Source organism: Echinococcus granulosus (assembly GCF_000524195.1).
Source record: "Echinococcus granulosus chromosome Unknown EG_S00009, whole genome shotgun sequence".
NCBI lineage: Eukaryota > Metazoa > Platyhelminthes > Cestoda > Cyclophyllidea > Taeniidae > Echinococcus > Echinococcus granulosus.
The window spans coordinates 1598808-1616190 of NW_020170389.1; the positions used below are offsets into that span (position 1 = coordinate 1598808).

The 17383-nt window shown below is 35.6% G+C and overlaps 1 protein-coding gene across 1 annotated transcript; it reads right to left on the reverse strand. All coding sequences in view use genetic code 11, as the record gives it.

The window, feature by feature from the left end:
• Positions 1–5171: 5171 nt before the first annotated feature.
• Positions 5172–8306, reverse strand: EGR_02184 (hypothetical protein; the record flags this gene model as incomplete). The annotated part of the gene is made up of 6 exons (XM_024491433.1): positions 5172–5244; positions 5821–5993; positions 6683–6728; positions 6957–6983; positions 7189–7286; positions 8256–8306. The coding sequence occupies 6 exons, from the start codon at positions 8304–8306 to the stop codon at positions 5172–5174; spliced, it is 468 nt and encodes a 155-aa protein (XP_024354286.1).
• Between the last annotated feature and the right edge of the window lie 9077 nt (positions 8307–17383).

Genomic DNA, 17383 nt, shown 5'->3' on the forward strand with positions numbered 1-17383 from the left:
TGAGAAATTTCGTCGGTGAGAGCGGTCGATAATGATGTAAGCATCCTAGCAGAGATTGACAGAGTCAATGGTAAAAATACAAATTTGCTGCCATTGGCGCTGTTGGTCACGGTGTCTGACTTCATTTAGACTATCAATTGACACTGAGAAATCTTATCAATTTCTCTCGCTAACTTGTTGTTTCAATTTAAGGATTGGGAGTCAAGTGTGTATAAATTTGAGTGTTTATGTAAAAACTCCAGAATTCAGGAAAGATGGATAGTATAGCTGAGAGAAAGGCTAAATAAGAATTTCGAGATGTTTGTCAAAACTGTGGGTGGTCAATATCAATGTGCTGAGCGGAAAAAATTGGTAAAATATATGAATAATTTTTTATGAATTGTAATACTTAATAAAGTTTGATTTTTACTTAAAAATTTTGTTCAGAATGCGAAATAGTGATCTGAATGCTTGTTTGGTCTTCCATAATGTCCATTGTAATTATCAGCTTAAATACCGATGCCAAATGAAATTCTACACAGATAACTGCAGGTAGCGCTTTCGATATCGCTGCAAAACATATTAGAATCTATAAGGGTGTTAAAGCAGAACTGTTGATTTGTTAGTACCTTGATATTTTAGTAACCTCACTTACAATTAACTATGAAATCTGACTTCCCCCTTTCTTGCTGCCCATAAATTGGGGTGAATGTTTAAAACAGCATCTCCTAATAAAATTAAAACCCAAATACTAGAGAATTTAAAATATTGCTATTCAGTAGCATCTCAGTTGCTCATATTATCAGTACAATAACTTGATGGAGTTTGTTGAAATTGACATAGTATTGGCGAGAGTCAGATAAGATTTGTATATGTTGACTTCCACTTCTACGCCTATGTGATGGAGTGGAAAAAGTCTACTAAAGCAACTGTTGGTGCTGGTGCAGTGAATACGGGGAATGTCTTTTTGAAAAGTGTCCAGTTTTTTGCTATCCTCTGATAAGACTAATCGCCATTGTGCGGGAAAAATTCGTGATTCTGGCAAATGTGGAAGTTACATAGCCATCTGCAGCTTTGGCATATTTCAAAACGATTAAAGGACAGCAGTTTTGATAATGGTGTACCAGCCATAACTAACTTGCTACCACAAGTTCTAGTTAAGAAGAGAATAAGAAAATTTGGGTCAATCCTGACGGGAACAATTGCGTCCCAATTTGAAACAGTTGACATGAATAAGCTCTTTGACGAAACTATTAATATCTTGGTGATTCCTACTATTTCACGGCGAATTCATTTATGATACACATTGGATTCAAGTACTTCTTTAATTTTCAAAAGTGAATGATAAATGATGGAATGAAGATCGAATTTATCACCATCTGCGCTTGGCTAAATAGGTGCAGATATCATGTTTACAACTCGAGAATGCGTTTGATAAGTCGGTTTCTAATAGATTTCCATTTTTTAGTAGATAGTCTTGCGCCATAATGGTAAACAACAAAAGATTTTTCTGAATTACCATAATGTTAATCTGCTTTAGCATGGAATCCACCAGACGCCAATTACTACACCCTCCTGAGCTGATTAATTTTCAGACAGAAAATTTTAGCAACCAAAATGGCTTATCTGATAGAATCCACAAAGCATGTGGCGCTAAACATGTCTATTTACTTTTTTTAAAGATTCATGCAAAGTTGAAGTGTCAAAAATGTCGCTTTTGCGAGCTCACCCCTCTCTGATATAGAGCAAATTTTGGGCATTTTAGTGTGAGTTTGTGTCGAAATTTGTTGTCTGTTTTGGAAACTGAAAGCCATATTTAAATGTAAAATTGAGAGGAGAAGAACTTCGACATGACAATTACAGAAACCTGACAAAAATTGGCTTCCAAGATTTTGGTCAAAAACTCTTAGTTTCTTCAAAATTTTCCTTGAATTTGCTAAATGAAATTAACAGTAAAAACTATCTCAAAAAAATCTTGGTCATTTTTTGAAGAACCTATTTATACCAACCTGACTAGACTGGCATGCCTGATATATGTTCTCCAGATACGAAGAAGACAACTGATGCGGTCACTTAAAAGTACTAATACTGAATTTAGCACCCTTTTCGGTGGATGATTGAAAAAGATTAATATGGCGGAAATAAATTGTAAACACGACCGATGTTCATGTACTCTTAGCACCAACATTACTGGAAGTGCATTGGGTGAAAAAGAGTAATTTTAGCTCTAGCCAAGCTCACCATTGCCGTTCCACATGAAGAATAGCTCACTTATACCTCTTAGTTAATAACTGAGCACTGCTGAAAGACATTTGCAAATAACAGGAGTTTCACAAACTGAACGATAAAATCGGTGATACAGGGGCGACGAATAACTATACGGCCACTAAATGGTTTTGATTGAGGTCTACTTGATTTATCATAACCTCCTAATTTTGCTTCCAAATCATTGACGGCCTAGTTTTTACCTGATTCACACTTAATTTGACTCATTATGATTCGAAAGCCCATATTGATCTCTTTAACCTCAGAGCAACTGCAGTTGTTGAAATGTAACCGTATAAAACCATTTCTATTGTACTAATTAAGTAACAATTAGGCTAAGAACGAAGTAAAGACGGCAACTGTGTGCAAAAGTTTTTAGTATTTTTATGAATCTGGGTTAGTTTTCGCTCTGAAAAGATTTATTCTTAGTTGCTAGGCGATCTTTTGTAAAACCGGAGAAAATCCTCTAGTAGGTTAAAGTTTCACACAACCCAGATTTGAAAAATTGTGGGAACACACTCTTGAGTGTCCTACGGTGGTTTTTAATTTAATAGCCACAACTTTGCTTTCAATCTACTAGGTTCCGGTTTTTTTTAGAATCTAAATTCGGTCGTGTATGGATAATGTACTTTTATAAATAAATATAAGTACCTGATGAGATTACATGCACTCATTCATTAAAGCGAAATGGGCTACTCTTAACATGGAGTTGAGAAGATCACTGGCATTCCAAACGCCTCTTCCTTTTTGTACAGATGATCGAAAACGAATATAATGGCGCTGATACTAAAACCTGTAAACTGTAATTCTATCATTTTTTCTATAGTCCATGACTTTTGATTTCATCTGTGAATAAAGTGAATGTATTTTGACCCTTCATAATTTCACTTCTGATGAACTTCACTTTACCGTGTGCACTATCAGTAGAGCGTAGTATTTAGCATATAAAGCGTACTGTCTTGTAAGGAAGCAGCTGAAATTAGGAATATTTAAATTAAATTAACCATTGACAGCAGAGACACTGTTATTAATTTCATAAGACCCAGAATTCTCATATTGTCCCTTGTACGTAAACTCCACTTTTCATACCTAAAATATTCCGTTTATAGAAAGTGACGAAAAAATGATAAAGCATTCCACCCCCGACTAACTGTAAATTAATTGGCGTGACTTACGCCTAGGAAAGGGGTGTTAATTTTTGTAGGAGTTGCACAGTTTTTCTTGGACTTTGGAGGCAGGTGGTTTGATGAGAATGACAGGGACGCTTCTAGTTACGGTGACGTCTGTTCATCGGGTAACCCTTCTGCCCAAAAGCCAGGCTGTTGATAGGTGAAGAGTGAGAAATAGTTAAGTTGAATCTGATTTCATTAGTTAATTTATCATTTTTACAAATGCACCGTAGCATCATGCGACACACATTAGCATTACTTTGCTGACGCAAAAGCAAAAAAGTCGCGGATATCAGTTACTCTAATTTGTAGATTATTGTGTGTGATAAATGCTCCATAATTTTCGTCAAGGTGAGGTGTAAAGGCAGAAAATTAAAACAATGGCTAAGTCACTAACTAAGACATTCATCCAGGTTGTCTAATTCCATCTCAATTTCTTTATTTGTTAGTAGAAGATGTACAATATATTAATTGTTGTTCTGAGTAATCTATCTTTTTTTACTGTTTTTACCCAATTTGTGAGTACTTATGACTGTAATCTATTGAAACGATGACATAGTAGCGGAATTAACTAATTTCAATTCATTATGGAATATAATGGTAGGTATAGTACATAAATAATTGAAATCTAGAGGTGTTTTATATATAAACAAAGTGATCGACAGTTTTATACAACTAAAGGAAATATAGACTCATTTAATTGCAAATTAAATGGGTTCCATTGGTGGATTTTTGCAATATTTTCACCTCACCATAGCGCCTAGCACAGAGTGAAACTCTCTATTCTTCAGATGCTGTTTTTACTTGTCAACACTTCTTAGTCTTTTTTGTAAGGGAGCAATTTATAATACGCTATCAAATATGACATTTTGCATTCCTAAATTAAAACATAATCTTGGCGAAGATTTGACTTCATTGAAGAACACTAAAGGAAAGGATACCGTGTAAGTATTTGACTTTAGAATATATAACAGGTTGCTGATTAATTGATATTTTGTTGATGGTTTAAAATGACCCATTTTAAATCTACTAAAGTTTTGTTCATAAAATGTAAATAAAATTTGCTTCACTTAGCAATACTTTAGTTGTTTAAGGCTGAAAAGTGGTAGTATGTGCTTACTTAGGTAAAGCGGTAATGACAAGTTTTAAGCCCTAAATTTATTAACTGGGGTATTTAAAGCAAGATAAGAAAGCGTCGCCGCAGTATTTGGCACTTTTAAAGGTGTCTAAGATTCCTCCTTGTTGTACTCACTAAACATTTTAAGTGAGTTATACTACATTGAGAATGGCTCATTTGACCCCATTACCTCAAATTTGCATTTAGACAGGCTCTAGTCGGCGTTTTGTAGAAAACCATAGGCCACCGTAGGTCTCTTTATAAACAAATTTTAAAATGAATTCCTTTATGCTGTGCAGATGTCTTCCAGCCGACCAGTTATTCAAAGTGACACTGAATATTTTCCAGGAGACAGAGATAGTGGACTATGAATAGAATTTGGCGCGTTGGTTCTACATCCGAAGTAAAGCCTACGGTTGGATAATTTTAGGATTTTCAGGTCGCGGTCATTTTTTCGAGTTGTTTGTTAATGCAAAGTCACATAGTTGTTAAAATAGGTACATTTAATTAAAGGAAATGAATTTTAATGAAAACATCTAGATATGATATTGCAATCGCTGCACCAAATATTTTGGTGACAGTTTGGTGTACACCAAAGGAATTTCATGTTAAAAATATTCATTGATTGCTTTTATTTATTGTTATAATGTACTGCCTAAAAACATGCCGTCAAAAATTATGAAATAAATTACATTATGTCTTGACTTCAAATTGCTGACCATAAAATTTTTTTCATCTGTTGTTCAACTCCAGGAATCTTAGGCACTACAATTTCTAAAATCATTACCATGTAATTTTAAACTGATTGGTGTGCGTCCAGTGCTACGGAGAGTCTGCCCAATGCCCTAGTGACCGGGAGTGTGTATCAAAGTCCACATAACCAAGTCGCGGGCGCTAGTTCAGAGACTGTAGGGAGAGGTAGAAGTGTAGAATCCGAACACACCCCTAGAAAGCTTCTCTGATATGGGACACCCTTCCCTCCGGCCGGCCAGCCGGCCGCCCACCCGCTTGCCAATCTTCCTGTCTACGGACGTGTGTTCGCCTTCTTTAAGGACAGGAGATTCGAAATTCCTCACGCCTAAAGTTGCACACAAGTCTCCCTAAACTGACCAAATAAATTAACTCAAAACCTGCTGTCATTATGAACACCCCATTAACGCGGTCCGATAGCAAATTTTATATCTTGAGAGTCTCGCAGCGGTACTGCCACCTATTTGGCAAAACTTCTTGTCCTGCTTTTGAGGTTTTTACTGTTTCAAAATATAAAAGCCGAACAGACGCTCATTTTACCATTTTTTGGTACTTTTACAATTAAGATAATAAATCAAAAGAAAGCACCTGTCAAAACCCGAGGTAACATGAATAGGGGATTTTATGTTAAGATTCAGATTTGCATCGAAGTAAATTATGATATCACATACTTGGTATTTTAGTTTGTAGTTATTTGAGCTGTCAAACTGCAACTTATATTTACAAAATTATGATTTGTTAGGAAAAGGCATTAGGTAGGTCTTTTTTTTCAAAAGCCATTGCATTTAACCTCTCATTAAAGCCAGACCACTTAATCAAACCACATGCATATAATTTTATTACTGGCTCTGTAGAATATCATGTATGAATCGTTTCAGACCTACCACTTTATTGAGCAATATCATTGACAGAAAAACCGCAAGAACAATAACTGAAGGGCTTCAAACTGACAGTATCGTAATGACTACATTGCATCAATATTTTCCGTGTAGATGTACCAGCGTAATTGCTCGATTAAATTCACTTAGTATTATAGACAAATATGCATAAAATGAGCAGCATTTACGACAGAAAATCTCTCTGATTATAGTCAGTTTTTGCGTGAGAGATTTTAGAAAACAATAACCTTTCAGGTAGCTTAGCTCTTTTAGGGCACTGCAATAACTTTACAAATGCTATGTTTTCCTAGTTAATCAAAACTCACATCCAACAAATACCAGAATACATCGCATAATCCTTTATATCGTAGCACTCTGAGTTTTCCCTGAAGAGGAAAGGGGACTCATTACCAGTGCAGGAAATATATTACCGACTTATGGAAGGGCTGGAGAGCTATTTGCACGCCCGGAGGCTAAGTCATCCAGCAGAAGCACAAAGACGGAGCCTTGAGTGTCCGCGAAACCAAAACTAAAAGTAAATTAATTATTAATGCATTACTACGTATATTTCTGAAAATCGTTAGACACAATTATGGAAGGTTTTGCGAAATAAGTTGGGAAGTGTCAAATAATAGGGGAATGACAGGAGCTATAATGTTAAGTGAGTTGAACTAAAAAGGCAATCTGTAAATTTGTCTGCAGTATAGCCCTGCTTCAACTTGAATTGCAGTTCTAACAGCAATGGAGAGATTGGCTTCTGTAGGCGTAGACTAAATTATTTCTTGAAAGTAAAAATACCTAGTGTGATTTAACAAATCAGTATTTCTAGTCAAACAAGATAAATCAAAATCCATCAATTAAAATACTGGGCAAAACGTAAGCTTAAATTTCAAGTAGAGAAGAAAGTAAGCTTTGATTCAGCCACATCGAGAATTAATTTTACGCACTATTAATTTCCAGCATTAAGACTATTCAAATCAAAGGAAAATAGGTGCTTTCAACCGGTTTTCTCATACCCAGTTTTCATTACTTTATGTCTCTTATCCTAACAGGAAAATAAAGGCCTAAAACCGAGTTTAGTCCTTCAAATAATTTAAAAGAGAAAAACCAATAGGCTAAAATGCTGATCTGAGGATTTTTATTACTTTTATAGGAGTTCAGGAGAATACAGGATGATAAATGCATTCCTTCAAACAGCTATTATCTGTGACTGATAAGACAGTGCTTACTACTAAGGCCAACTTGTAATTATTTAACTACATTTAGTGTTTCATGAGAATTTATTATTTATGAGCATATCGCTTACTGGGTTTTTATCACTGCAGGAAAAGGGATTCAATTAAAAGCAAATTTAATGACTTACAAATCGGTACAGTGAACACTCCATGAATACTGTTGATTTGCTTAGCCAAATCCTTATCAGCAGTCAAAGCTACTTTTTTCAGCACTTCCAGCTGCTGAAAAGATGTCTAATCCTAGGGCCAACGCTGATATGTCAAGTTTATTTGTGGCTGATAATTTTTTTGAGATATTACTCAAGCCACTGTTTATGTGTCAATCCTGAGAGATGGAAAGTAAGAATGACATCTCATTCAGAAGCCAATGCGTTTAGCATTCTAAATTTCGGACTATGCGAAATTACCGGAATTCTTTAACATTACCAGTGTAACTACTTTTTACGTGCAAAACACTAAATTTTTTTGTATATGCAAATGATTAATCTGCAAATACACCTCGATAGAAATTTAAGGAATACGACAACATCATCCTAGAGATAAACAAAATACTAACGAACCCAGTTCAGGAATGGGAAAATACAGGAAATAAAAATCGGCGAATATTTGAAAATTCGTTAAAATAACAGAAGCGAATTTCGGACACACGGAATAAAAATACAATAAAGGATAATTGGAGTTAGATTCAATATTTTCGAGATGCGGGAGATTGTTTTTAATGAATCTATATCAATATGTTGGCACGTTTATGGCAAAAGCCAATGTTTTTATTAATCCGTTACTGCAAAACATAAAAACTGGTTTATATTACTAAATTTTTGCAAAGCAAAATTTTATTACAGCTTAAGGAAAGGCCACATACCTTTAAAGGATTCATTTTTTCTTCAGTTTCCTGTCGAAGATTAATTTGCATCGCACCACATAAGAAAAGCTGCTAAATTTAGCACCTTTCAGCCTACATCTTTTTTTGTTGTCATTCATCCGTTGCTGATTGATAAAGAAATAGGTACATTGTTTTGTACCGTCAGATGCTAGACTTCCCATTTAATAACTCACACGTTAATGGTTTCTGTTCAGTGGGTAAGCATAAACACGATTGTCTGCTTGTCGTGGGAACATGTCAATGTAAAAGAAGCACCACTTGGAATAACTCAAACACGTTTAGGAACGCTTATAAAACATGCAATATCTTCTTAATTTTTAAGCTGATGAAAATTTCATCATCAAGATTGGCGTTAACCAGATCTACTTTATTATTGAAGTTTTAGCGACTTACGCATGCACTTATATTAAAACTTTTTCACTTATGCTAGTTATATTTTGACAAACTTTTGAAATGTTCTGCTTCAAAATTTACAAGTTGGGAATAATTTCTAGCTCTTTAGCTCAGTGGTCTTCCGATCTACTTCAGATTCTACCCTATGAGATGTAACCTAATCTTGACATATAAATTCACAGATTTGTTTTAGGAGGATTGATTGTGGTTTAAAAGGATAGGTTACGTAGAGTTGGAACAATTGCCGCAAAATGACACCTGATTACTAGGCCAAAGGCCAGCGAAATCGTGGTGAAAATGCGCTAAGGTTAAAAAAATTACATGAAGATGTTCCAGGAAGACAGAGTGGCAAAAGGCGTAAATGCATCTGTCATAGCAGCCAAGTGTGAAAGCGAGTAAACGAAGGAGTAAGAGCTAGAGAGAGAGGAGAGGTGTACAGACAAACGAAAGGACGGAGGGATGAATGAAAGAATGAGAAAAAGTCTGGCAGCGTAACAATTCATCACTCTTGCAGAAAGCCGACACGTTCCCTTCCTCCAGCCTTCTCACGCAATGCGCGTGCTTTCAGTTGCCATCACCTCTTGTAGCATCTTCATTTGACTGCCAACTGCATCACTTCCCTTGTGCAGATTGATTTCCGTCGTCTTTTTCACTTTATTAGTGACCTAGATCACCTCATCTTTTTGCAACAAACGAAACAAAAATAGTTTGTTCTATTTTTTGTAGTCTTTTTGCCCATGTCTTTATTATTTTTATTAATTTATTCATAGTTTTATTGAGCCATCTTTGTCGGTAATTTCAAACATCCGAAAAGCCTAAAGACTACCTAGGTAAAGAAGGCTAGTGAAGACACTGTTACAATTAGCTTGTCTCATCTCATTTAGCCTTAATTCTCAGGGTATTAGTCAACTTTACCGAATTTCCAATTTAACTTTCATTCATCATTTTCGGAGATTTACTATTTAATTACAGAGAGGCCCGAACAGGAGTCTGATTCGTACAGCATTGTAATGCATTTCATTTCAATCTATTTGACAGGCAAAATGAGCTTTAAATCTAGTAGTTAATTTTATAAATGTGTTCTCGAAACATACCTCTATGTTAAAAATAGTCACTGAGCTTCAAAACAAATTTTAACACTAGCAAGTGATTCTCAAGATTCAAAGAAGGAAATGGGTTTTTTGACAATTGCAAATTGAAGAAAAGTATACTACAGTAAACTATAATAGGGTAAGATAAGCTAATTTTGATGGTTTTTTATAAATATTAAATAAGTTTTCTGCTCGTGCAACGCAGTTTATTAGACCTTTTATGCCCCGAAACTTCCCTGAAGATAAGAGAAGAAACAGTACTGGAGAAGAATACGTATTGCCGATAGATAGTAGGGTTCGGGACTACTGGCATGGCCCTTAGGCCAGCCCATCCAGTGAAGGTACAAGATTGAAGGCCCAGAGTGGCCCCTTTACCAAAATCGAGAGATAAATGAACAGTTAACAATAAAACAGTAAATAATAAAGCCTGTTTTTTTCGACGATAAAAATTCAACCCGCGTCCAATTTTAAATAAAACTATCAGGAGCAATAGCTTTTGCTTACCCATTTTAAGTATATGGTTAGAAGAACAACTACCGATTTCCTCCTAAAAAAGCCGAGACAACTGTATCCAGAGATGATCTAATATCAAGATAAATAATTAAAACTCATCCACTTTATATGCTAAAAGGAAAACTCATGCATTAACCTATGGAATCTTGCTCAAATATTGCTTGGAATTAAATTATTGAGTATAGGCTGTAAGAAGGAATAAAATCGCATTCCTACCTACTTTGCACATTATAATTCCTTCTAGAAAAAAAGGAAGGAAAGGAGGAGGTGGTGGGTTGGAAGGAAAAATAAGCCAGTTAATTATAGTTGACATATACGAGGGTATAAACACTATGAAGGATGGACAGGTCTCACCTTCACGCGAGCTGCCAACATATACGATGCTTTCTGTCACAAACAACTCCACAAAATGTCAGGTCTAGTGTATCTCCCTTCTTTCAATCACCTCTCTTCACCAGACCAAATGCGATTGCCTACCATCTTATTTCCAAACCACCAACTGCTTAAAGCGACAATAAATCATAAGATGCTTTTACCACTTCAAGTTTCACCATTTACGCCCTAGTGGTAACCATCATAAATTTTTCGATTTGAAAACTACCAATACCTTAGTTTATGCAAAAACCTTAACCAGACAATAAAAATATAAATATAGAGTAGATTACAAGGCTAACGTTAAATTCAATGGTCTTTAAAGCGATGAAATTGACAAATGTACATTAAGGTCGTTCACCGGGATTCTTTTATTATGGTAATTTACGAATGTGTACTTTTTGGATTTAATAAATAGGGAATCTATGATGTACTCTATGATAAGCTATGAGAATTTTAGAGACAGTATGGCAAAGTTTAATGGTTGTCTGCGTAAACTTTTGTGGCATTCACACGCACGCAAAGGTCCACATCCATCTCGTGAAGCAGACGCGCTGTCAGCGACCAGACAAAGCCAACAGTACAAGCTTTGTGAAGCACAGCGGATTGTCTAATCGCCATTTTCAGGTGTTTATTAATTGAATATGCTGCTTCGTCTCTTAAAACACTAAACCGTTAGCATGGTATATCGTGTGGTATTTACATCTTCGTGTGAATAATTAATCAAATTCAGCTGAATGTTATTTTCCCAGGCCTCCCTACTTCTACTGACCCCTTGTCTCCAAAGCACATTCACCCCATAACTACTAAGGTCAAGTTGGAGGGGGTCAGTCGACACGCAATTAACATCCTTCTGCCAATCCTCCATGTGCTAAAATGATTGCAGTCTTCCGCACCATCACCACCATCACTAACATCGCCTTCTCGATTAGGCATCTGAACACATGTCGAAATGACCTACTGCTTGGAGGCTTTTGATTTAATCGGCCATTTCCTCAGGTCATCTGCGTAAAATACACAGTCGTTTAAAAATAAGCTTTATTTACCGAGATCGATATATCTGTCATTTACTCCTCAAATGAGTTTACAAATAATCCAAAACTTTTAGCAAATCTTAGCACAAACTGTCATGCAAAAACTATTTCTCATATCTCTTCTTTCATAATCTATTTTAATTAAGCATCATTCACGAAATTGGCAACTCTTAAGTGTTTGATGGAACATTTAGTGAAAAACATTTTTGATGATTATCGCTAGTTTCGATACAGACCTGGAACTGATGTAGGAATATGGTATTTTTTGGAACATCACCAAAAAAAATGCTTAAGCATATTGATCAATTTCCATAGGAAGGGCTCCTTACATAGGCAAGCGATAACAATGATGGCGCAAGGAAATATATGGAACAAATTATCTGCTCTAAATAGTCTTAATAGAAATTATGCCTATACCTTGTCTTAAATGGCAGTGCACGCTTAAGTTCGCCCATCCTGCAAATTTTGCTCGTAAAATTACACCGTAAAAAAGTAAGGACACTCAGACTATTTTTAGAAGATGAATATTTTTGTATTTCTGGTATAACTACAGTCAATAAAACACACTGATTACAAAAGAAGAGACTACATCTTTCCTTTTGCTTTGGAAATGAGGTGATTATTCCTCGCAATTCCAAACGACTCTCCAAGTAATGTTCCCCATATTTCTATTATGCAGCTTAATTTTGCGCAATTTATTTACAAGGGGAAAAGAGAAGTGCGCCGTCCGATTATTCTTTAGTAATAGCATTCAAAGGAAGAAACTTCGCAATTTTTCTTTTGCAGATACTCTTCTTATAAGGTGATAATTTCTTACCATTTCTGATTACATTTTGTAAAATTCTGAAAGTCATATTTTTACAAACGAGTGTAATCAAAAATACGCATAAGAATGTATACCTACATATATGTATGTAAAATACTTAGCTGAATTTTAAGCTCAGTTTATCTATATAAAACTCTGTACCTCCAAATTTGTTTTTCTCCATTTTGAATTTAATAAGTATTTTAAGACACTTCCTTTTTAGTCTTCGTATCATCAACCAATTCACTTTCGGCACCTACACAACAAACAAACAACATCAACGTGAATGTTGAAAAATTCGAAATTCCATTAAGCTTTTACGAAATTTGTTACTTTGCCTTTTCAATCTGCATTCAACTAACAAATTTAGTTTACCCTGTTCCCTAGGTATTACTTTCAAAATCCCAGATGTATCTTGCTGGACTCCTTTTGATTAATTGTAAAAATTAAACATACTTGTTGAAATACAAGTGAGATTTCCTGCTCATACCTTTTTAAAAGGGACGGTTTATTCAATTTAAAAAATATTTTGCATTTCAAATAAAAATTTAGATGGTCCACGACACTTACTGCTATCTCAAATAATCTTACCCCATTTAACGGATGTCTCATCATCTTGAGCAGTAAGCAGTAAGTGGCACTGACTTATACATGGAAAGGAAAAGTTAAACACCAAAAGTGCTAGTGGGTATACCGGAAGCAATTATTAGTTGTGCAGGTAATTGGATTCCCTCTGGCCAATTAAGTTCTAAGATTGTTTGCGTTTTCTGTTTCCAAGAATAGCACAGGGAAAGGAGTTAGTGGAGGAGGATGAGGTTGAAAAACATGTACCTCAAAACAGATGAGTATCGCTAAGTGGTGGAAGAGGGTTTGGCATTTTTCGTGGGATTTTTGGAGATGTGTATCTGCTGCTTTTTATCCCACTAGTGCAACAAACTGCTGGTGCCGTATGTTCAACGGTCAGCTCCCTCTATCAAACTGACGCTTTAAATGCCTATTTTCGGCTTATAAAAGTGGCTGGAAATCATCGGTATGTGAGAGAATAATTGACAAGAAGGTTTATGAGTATTTACGCTAGTTAGGCGACAAAGGGAGTCTGAAGTGCTGAAAACATCATGGAGCGTATCGTAGAGCACCATAGTGGCCTCTATTGTTTATGTAGTAGACCACATCAGTTCAACTTATTCATAAACACATTCTCATATTTCCTCTTTTCACTTAAATTTGTGTACAGTTGCGTCTTAAATTATCGTACAGCAGTGAAAAACCAATATTTATGGTAGAAAAGGACGTAAAAGACTTTTGCTATGATCTTTTATCCCCAAATAGTTCCACACGTGAAACTAATCTGGTGCAAAATAGGGTTTTGAAATAGTTTTAATAACTAATGTAAGGATTTGTTAGGACAACATGAAAAATAAAGTAGAAGGGATGAGCCATTTATATGCTTAACAAAGAAATCAAAATAGAGCAAATGATTTGCGCCTGTATAGTTTACCCCCATCGTACGGTCACTTTTCACTGTTTATGAGTGGGCTGAATCATCAAAAGTGCTATTTAGAATCTTACTTAAAATGCCTATTTATTCCCACTAATGGCCAAGTTTTGCTATGCAACTTGTTGATCCATCGTATTTTTTACTACATACTATCTTCTGGTTGAAATCATTTCTACTGGTTTTTTGACTATTATTTTTCAATAATTTCAAAAAGGGTACAGGTATCTGATTTGGTAAACATTTTTATTTAATGGGTGCACTCACCTATTAAGAAGCATTAGATTACGAGAACAGGTTGATTCTGAGACTCCTTTTTAAAGATTAGACTGACATTACCAAAAGCTTGAGCAAAGACAGGGATCAATAAACCATTTACAGTATATGTGATATTGTTAAAAAGGGAAAGGAACTTAAGCTTATTGATATTGAACCTATATATTCGTTCTTTATATTTAAAATCACTTGTTTTAATGGTTTTTTAGCTCAATAATGTGTTCATAGAACCACAATTGCACGTCAAAGTCGGGCAAAAAAGAGATCATTTAAATAATGTTCGAACCCTTTAACCTTTTGTCTGTACTCAGGGCAAATGACAAATATGTGTTTTAGAGGTAGTGATTTGCCCTTTCATACCAATTAGAAAGTGTAGGCATTTGCCTTCTAATCCCATGAAATTTAATCATGGCAAAAAGTCTACAAACGGTTCACCGCCACTAGCAGGCGGAGAAAGGGCGGTAAAAAGTGCTCCGTGCGCATCTTTCTCCCCTTTCCCAACGTCTTTGTTATGGAATGTAATTAGGTCTTTTTCTGTGCTGTGCGTTACTGAGAGTGTCTTATCGGGGCTGACGCTTGGACCAAGAAGTGGTGAACGGTGTCCCCTTTAGACAATTTCATAGCACAAACATTTGTTTCCCGAGTGGTAAACATGAAATTACTTAGCTACATAGAGTTGGGAACAACACTTGCTAACTGGATTCACAGTGAGTAATTAAATTGCTTTGTGTCTGCTTGATTTAACAATAAAAAGATTTCTTATGTGAGCTTAATGATAGAGTAGGAAAAATACTCCTTTATTCATATTTAGAAGTATAGTCTGAAAACGTGCTAATAGTCAGAACTTTTTAGTTAAAATCTCAACAACAAGGTGTTGAGCATATAAAGTGAATGGATGATCATTTTTTTGAACAGATTCCAACCCAATGATTTTGGAAACTAAAGCAGTGAAGTTAAGTGACAAAGTGTCACAGAAGCTCCGCGAAATTATGGGAGGCTGATGTTGTTACTAAAACTTGACTAGTACGGCGTATTTTTCAGACACTATGGAAAGCAAAATGCCATACAGGATAATCAAGCAAGTTCCCAGGGTTAATTTTGTAAAAAATCAAATAATTACAAGAAGCTTCTTTAAGTATTTCATTTATTGACAAAATTGCCACTGCAATTCATTGCCTACTCTCAGTCGGATACAAGCTTGCTACTATTTTCACTTTTCTAAAAGGTTTGGCCTTTAGAATCAAACAATACAAATGTGCTCACCTCTGCTTTCACTTCACTTTGACTTTCCAACTGTTAATTCAGCTCTTTATTGTTTGTGGTTGTATAGTGCTAAGAAAAGGTGATAATCGTTCAAAGAGATAACATGGGAATGCAAACGGTAAAAAAGCAGAAGAGGCTGAATCTCGTATTCGCTCCCTATTGCTCTCATTACTTCCCTCTCCCATTCTAAAGGACAATATTCAGGAATAATCTTTGCAGCGGTATGGACATGAGGTGTTACATTGTTTCCTCCCGTAAAAGTAGGATTAGGAGCTTATTCCAATTAGCTGATTTGACTTGGATGCTTCGAAAGAAAAAATTCCGTCTGCAGCGCCCCATGTACACGCACACTCAAAGCATAGACTTGAGGAGGGATGGGGTAGGGGGGTGATGGAAGATGTGATTGTCAGCCTAACAGACTTTGGCTAACAAAAGCCATTACTTCAGCCAGTCAGTTAGTTGAATGAATTGTTAGCCACTAAAGCTTAGTGTTTATCATCTGTTAATGTATGCGGGTGGGTTCCTTGTGCTTAGCAGCCTCCACAACTTTTCCTTCTCTTCCTAGTTGACGTATCTATAAACAACTGGTTCATCTCCAGTTGTCCTAGCACTTACTGAAAGTCTTCTTGACACTCAATCCTAAGTGTTATTCTGAATAGAATGGCATATCGTAAAATGAGTACAAATAATGGAAGGTTTTGCAGAACTTGCTACATTTTTGGTATTACATTGCGAGAATCGCTTTTTTAACAGTATGATTCTAAACGGTGCGTTCTGCTACCCCGTACTGCATCTTCTTCAGACGCTATTTTGCAAATTGTTTGTAAAGATTTTACAATTTGAAAGGCTGGCCAATTTGAACCACATCGGGCCCAACTAACATTTTACTTGGGATGAATCAAAGTGATAAAAAAAGGGAACAATACGTTGTAGTGAAGAAATAGACTGATGTAAACACTTGCTCTACAATGCATATTAGCAATCGTGTGTATTTTAAAAGCCCCTTCATATTACATGTGATGGTAGCCAACTCTACCAATAATTGCGGATACTTTTTGGTCACCTGATAAATGTACCACTTATGCCACTTTGACTTGATGTTTTGCACATAAATTTGAAAAAATGACGGCTTTGTAATGCTATTGTCAAAACATTTTACCAAATTCTATCTTGTTGGGTCGTGTCCTGTGTTGCACTTCTAAATGTGTAAGATTCTCTCTAATTTTTTTCTTTTGTAGGCTCTTAATAAAATAAAAATGAACATAGATTAGCTGATACATTTAATCACATTTTCTGGTGTGTGGAGAGGAAATGTTTGTGGTCAGTAATTTGAGTTTCTTAAAAAGACGTATCATAACATTGCACACCCTTGGTGACAAAAAATTTGCATTGATTATATCATTAGTAAGCATGATTAGAATGCTTGACACCAAATTAATGGCAACTACAGAGACCGAAGAGATGAAAATAAAAAACATTTTACACTGAACGAGTCCTTTCTCCTAAATGCTGTTCTAGTTCTCTCCAGGGTCAGCTTTCTGCTTGACTTCTTAGGAAGCATGACCTACTTCAAAACAAATGTCCATGATATGATGAATAAAGTCATAGGGGCAATGTTTTAAATCTTAAAATATTGATTCTCGGTTGGTACAGCGTTCTGGGGATCTCTGTTAAAAATTGTTTCTGAAGGTTTAAGCAATATTTTACAGTGATCACATTCCGTACATCGTCCGTCCTTGCGGAAGCTTAAGCGTAAAAGCTAAATCAAGAAGGGTATATTGGGTAGTCGAGTGAAAAATTATAATGTCAATGTAGTAAATATTTTATCAAAAATGTTTTTTATACGTGTGAATGGAGTCTTGCAA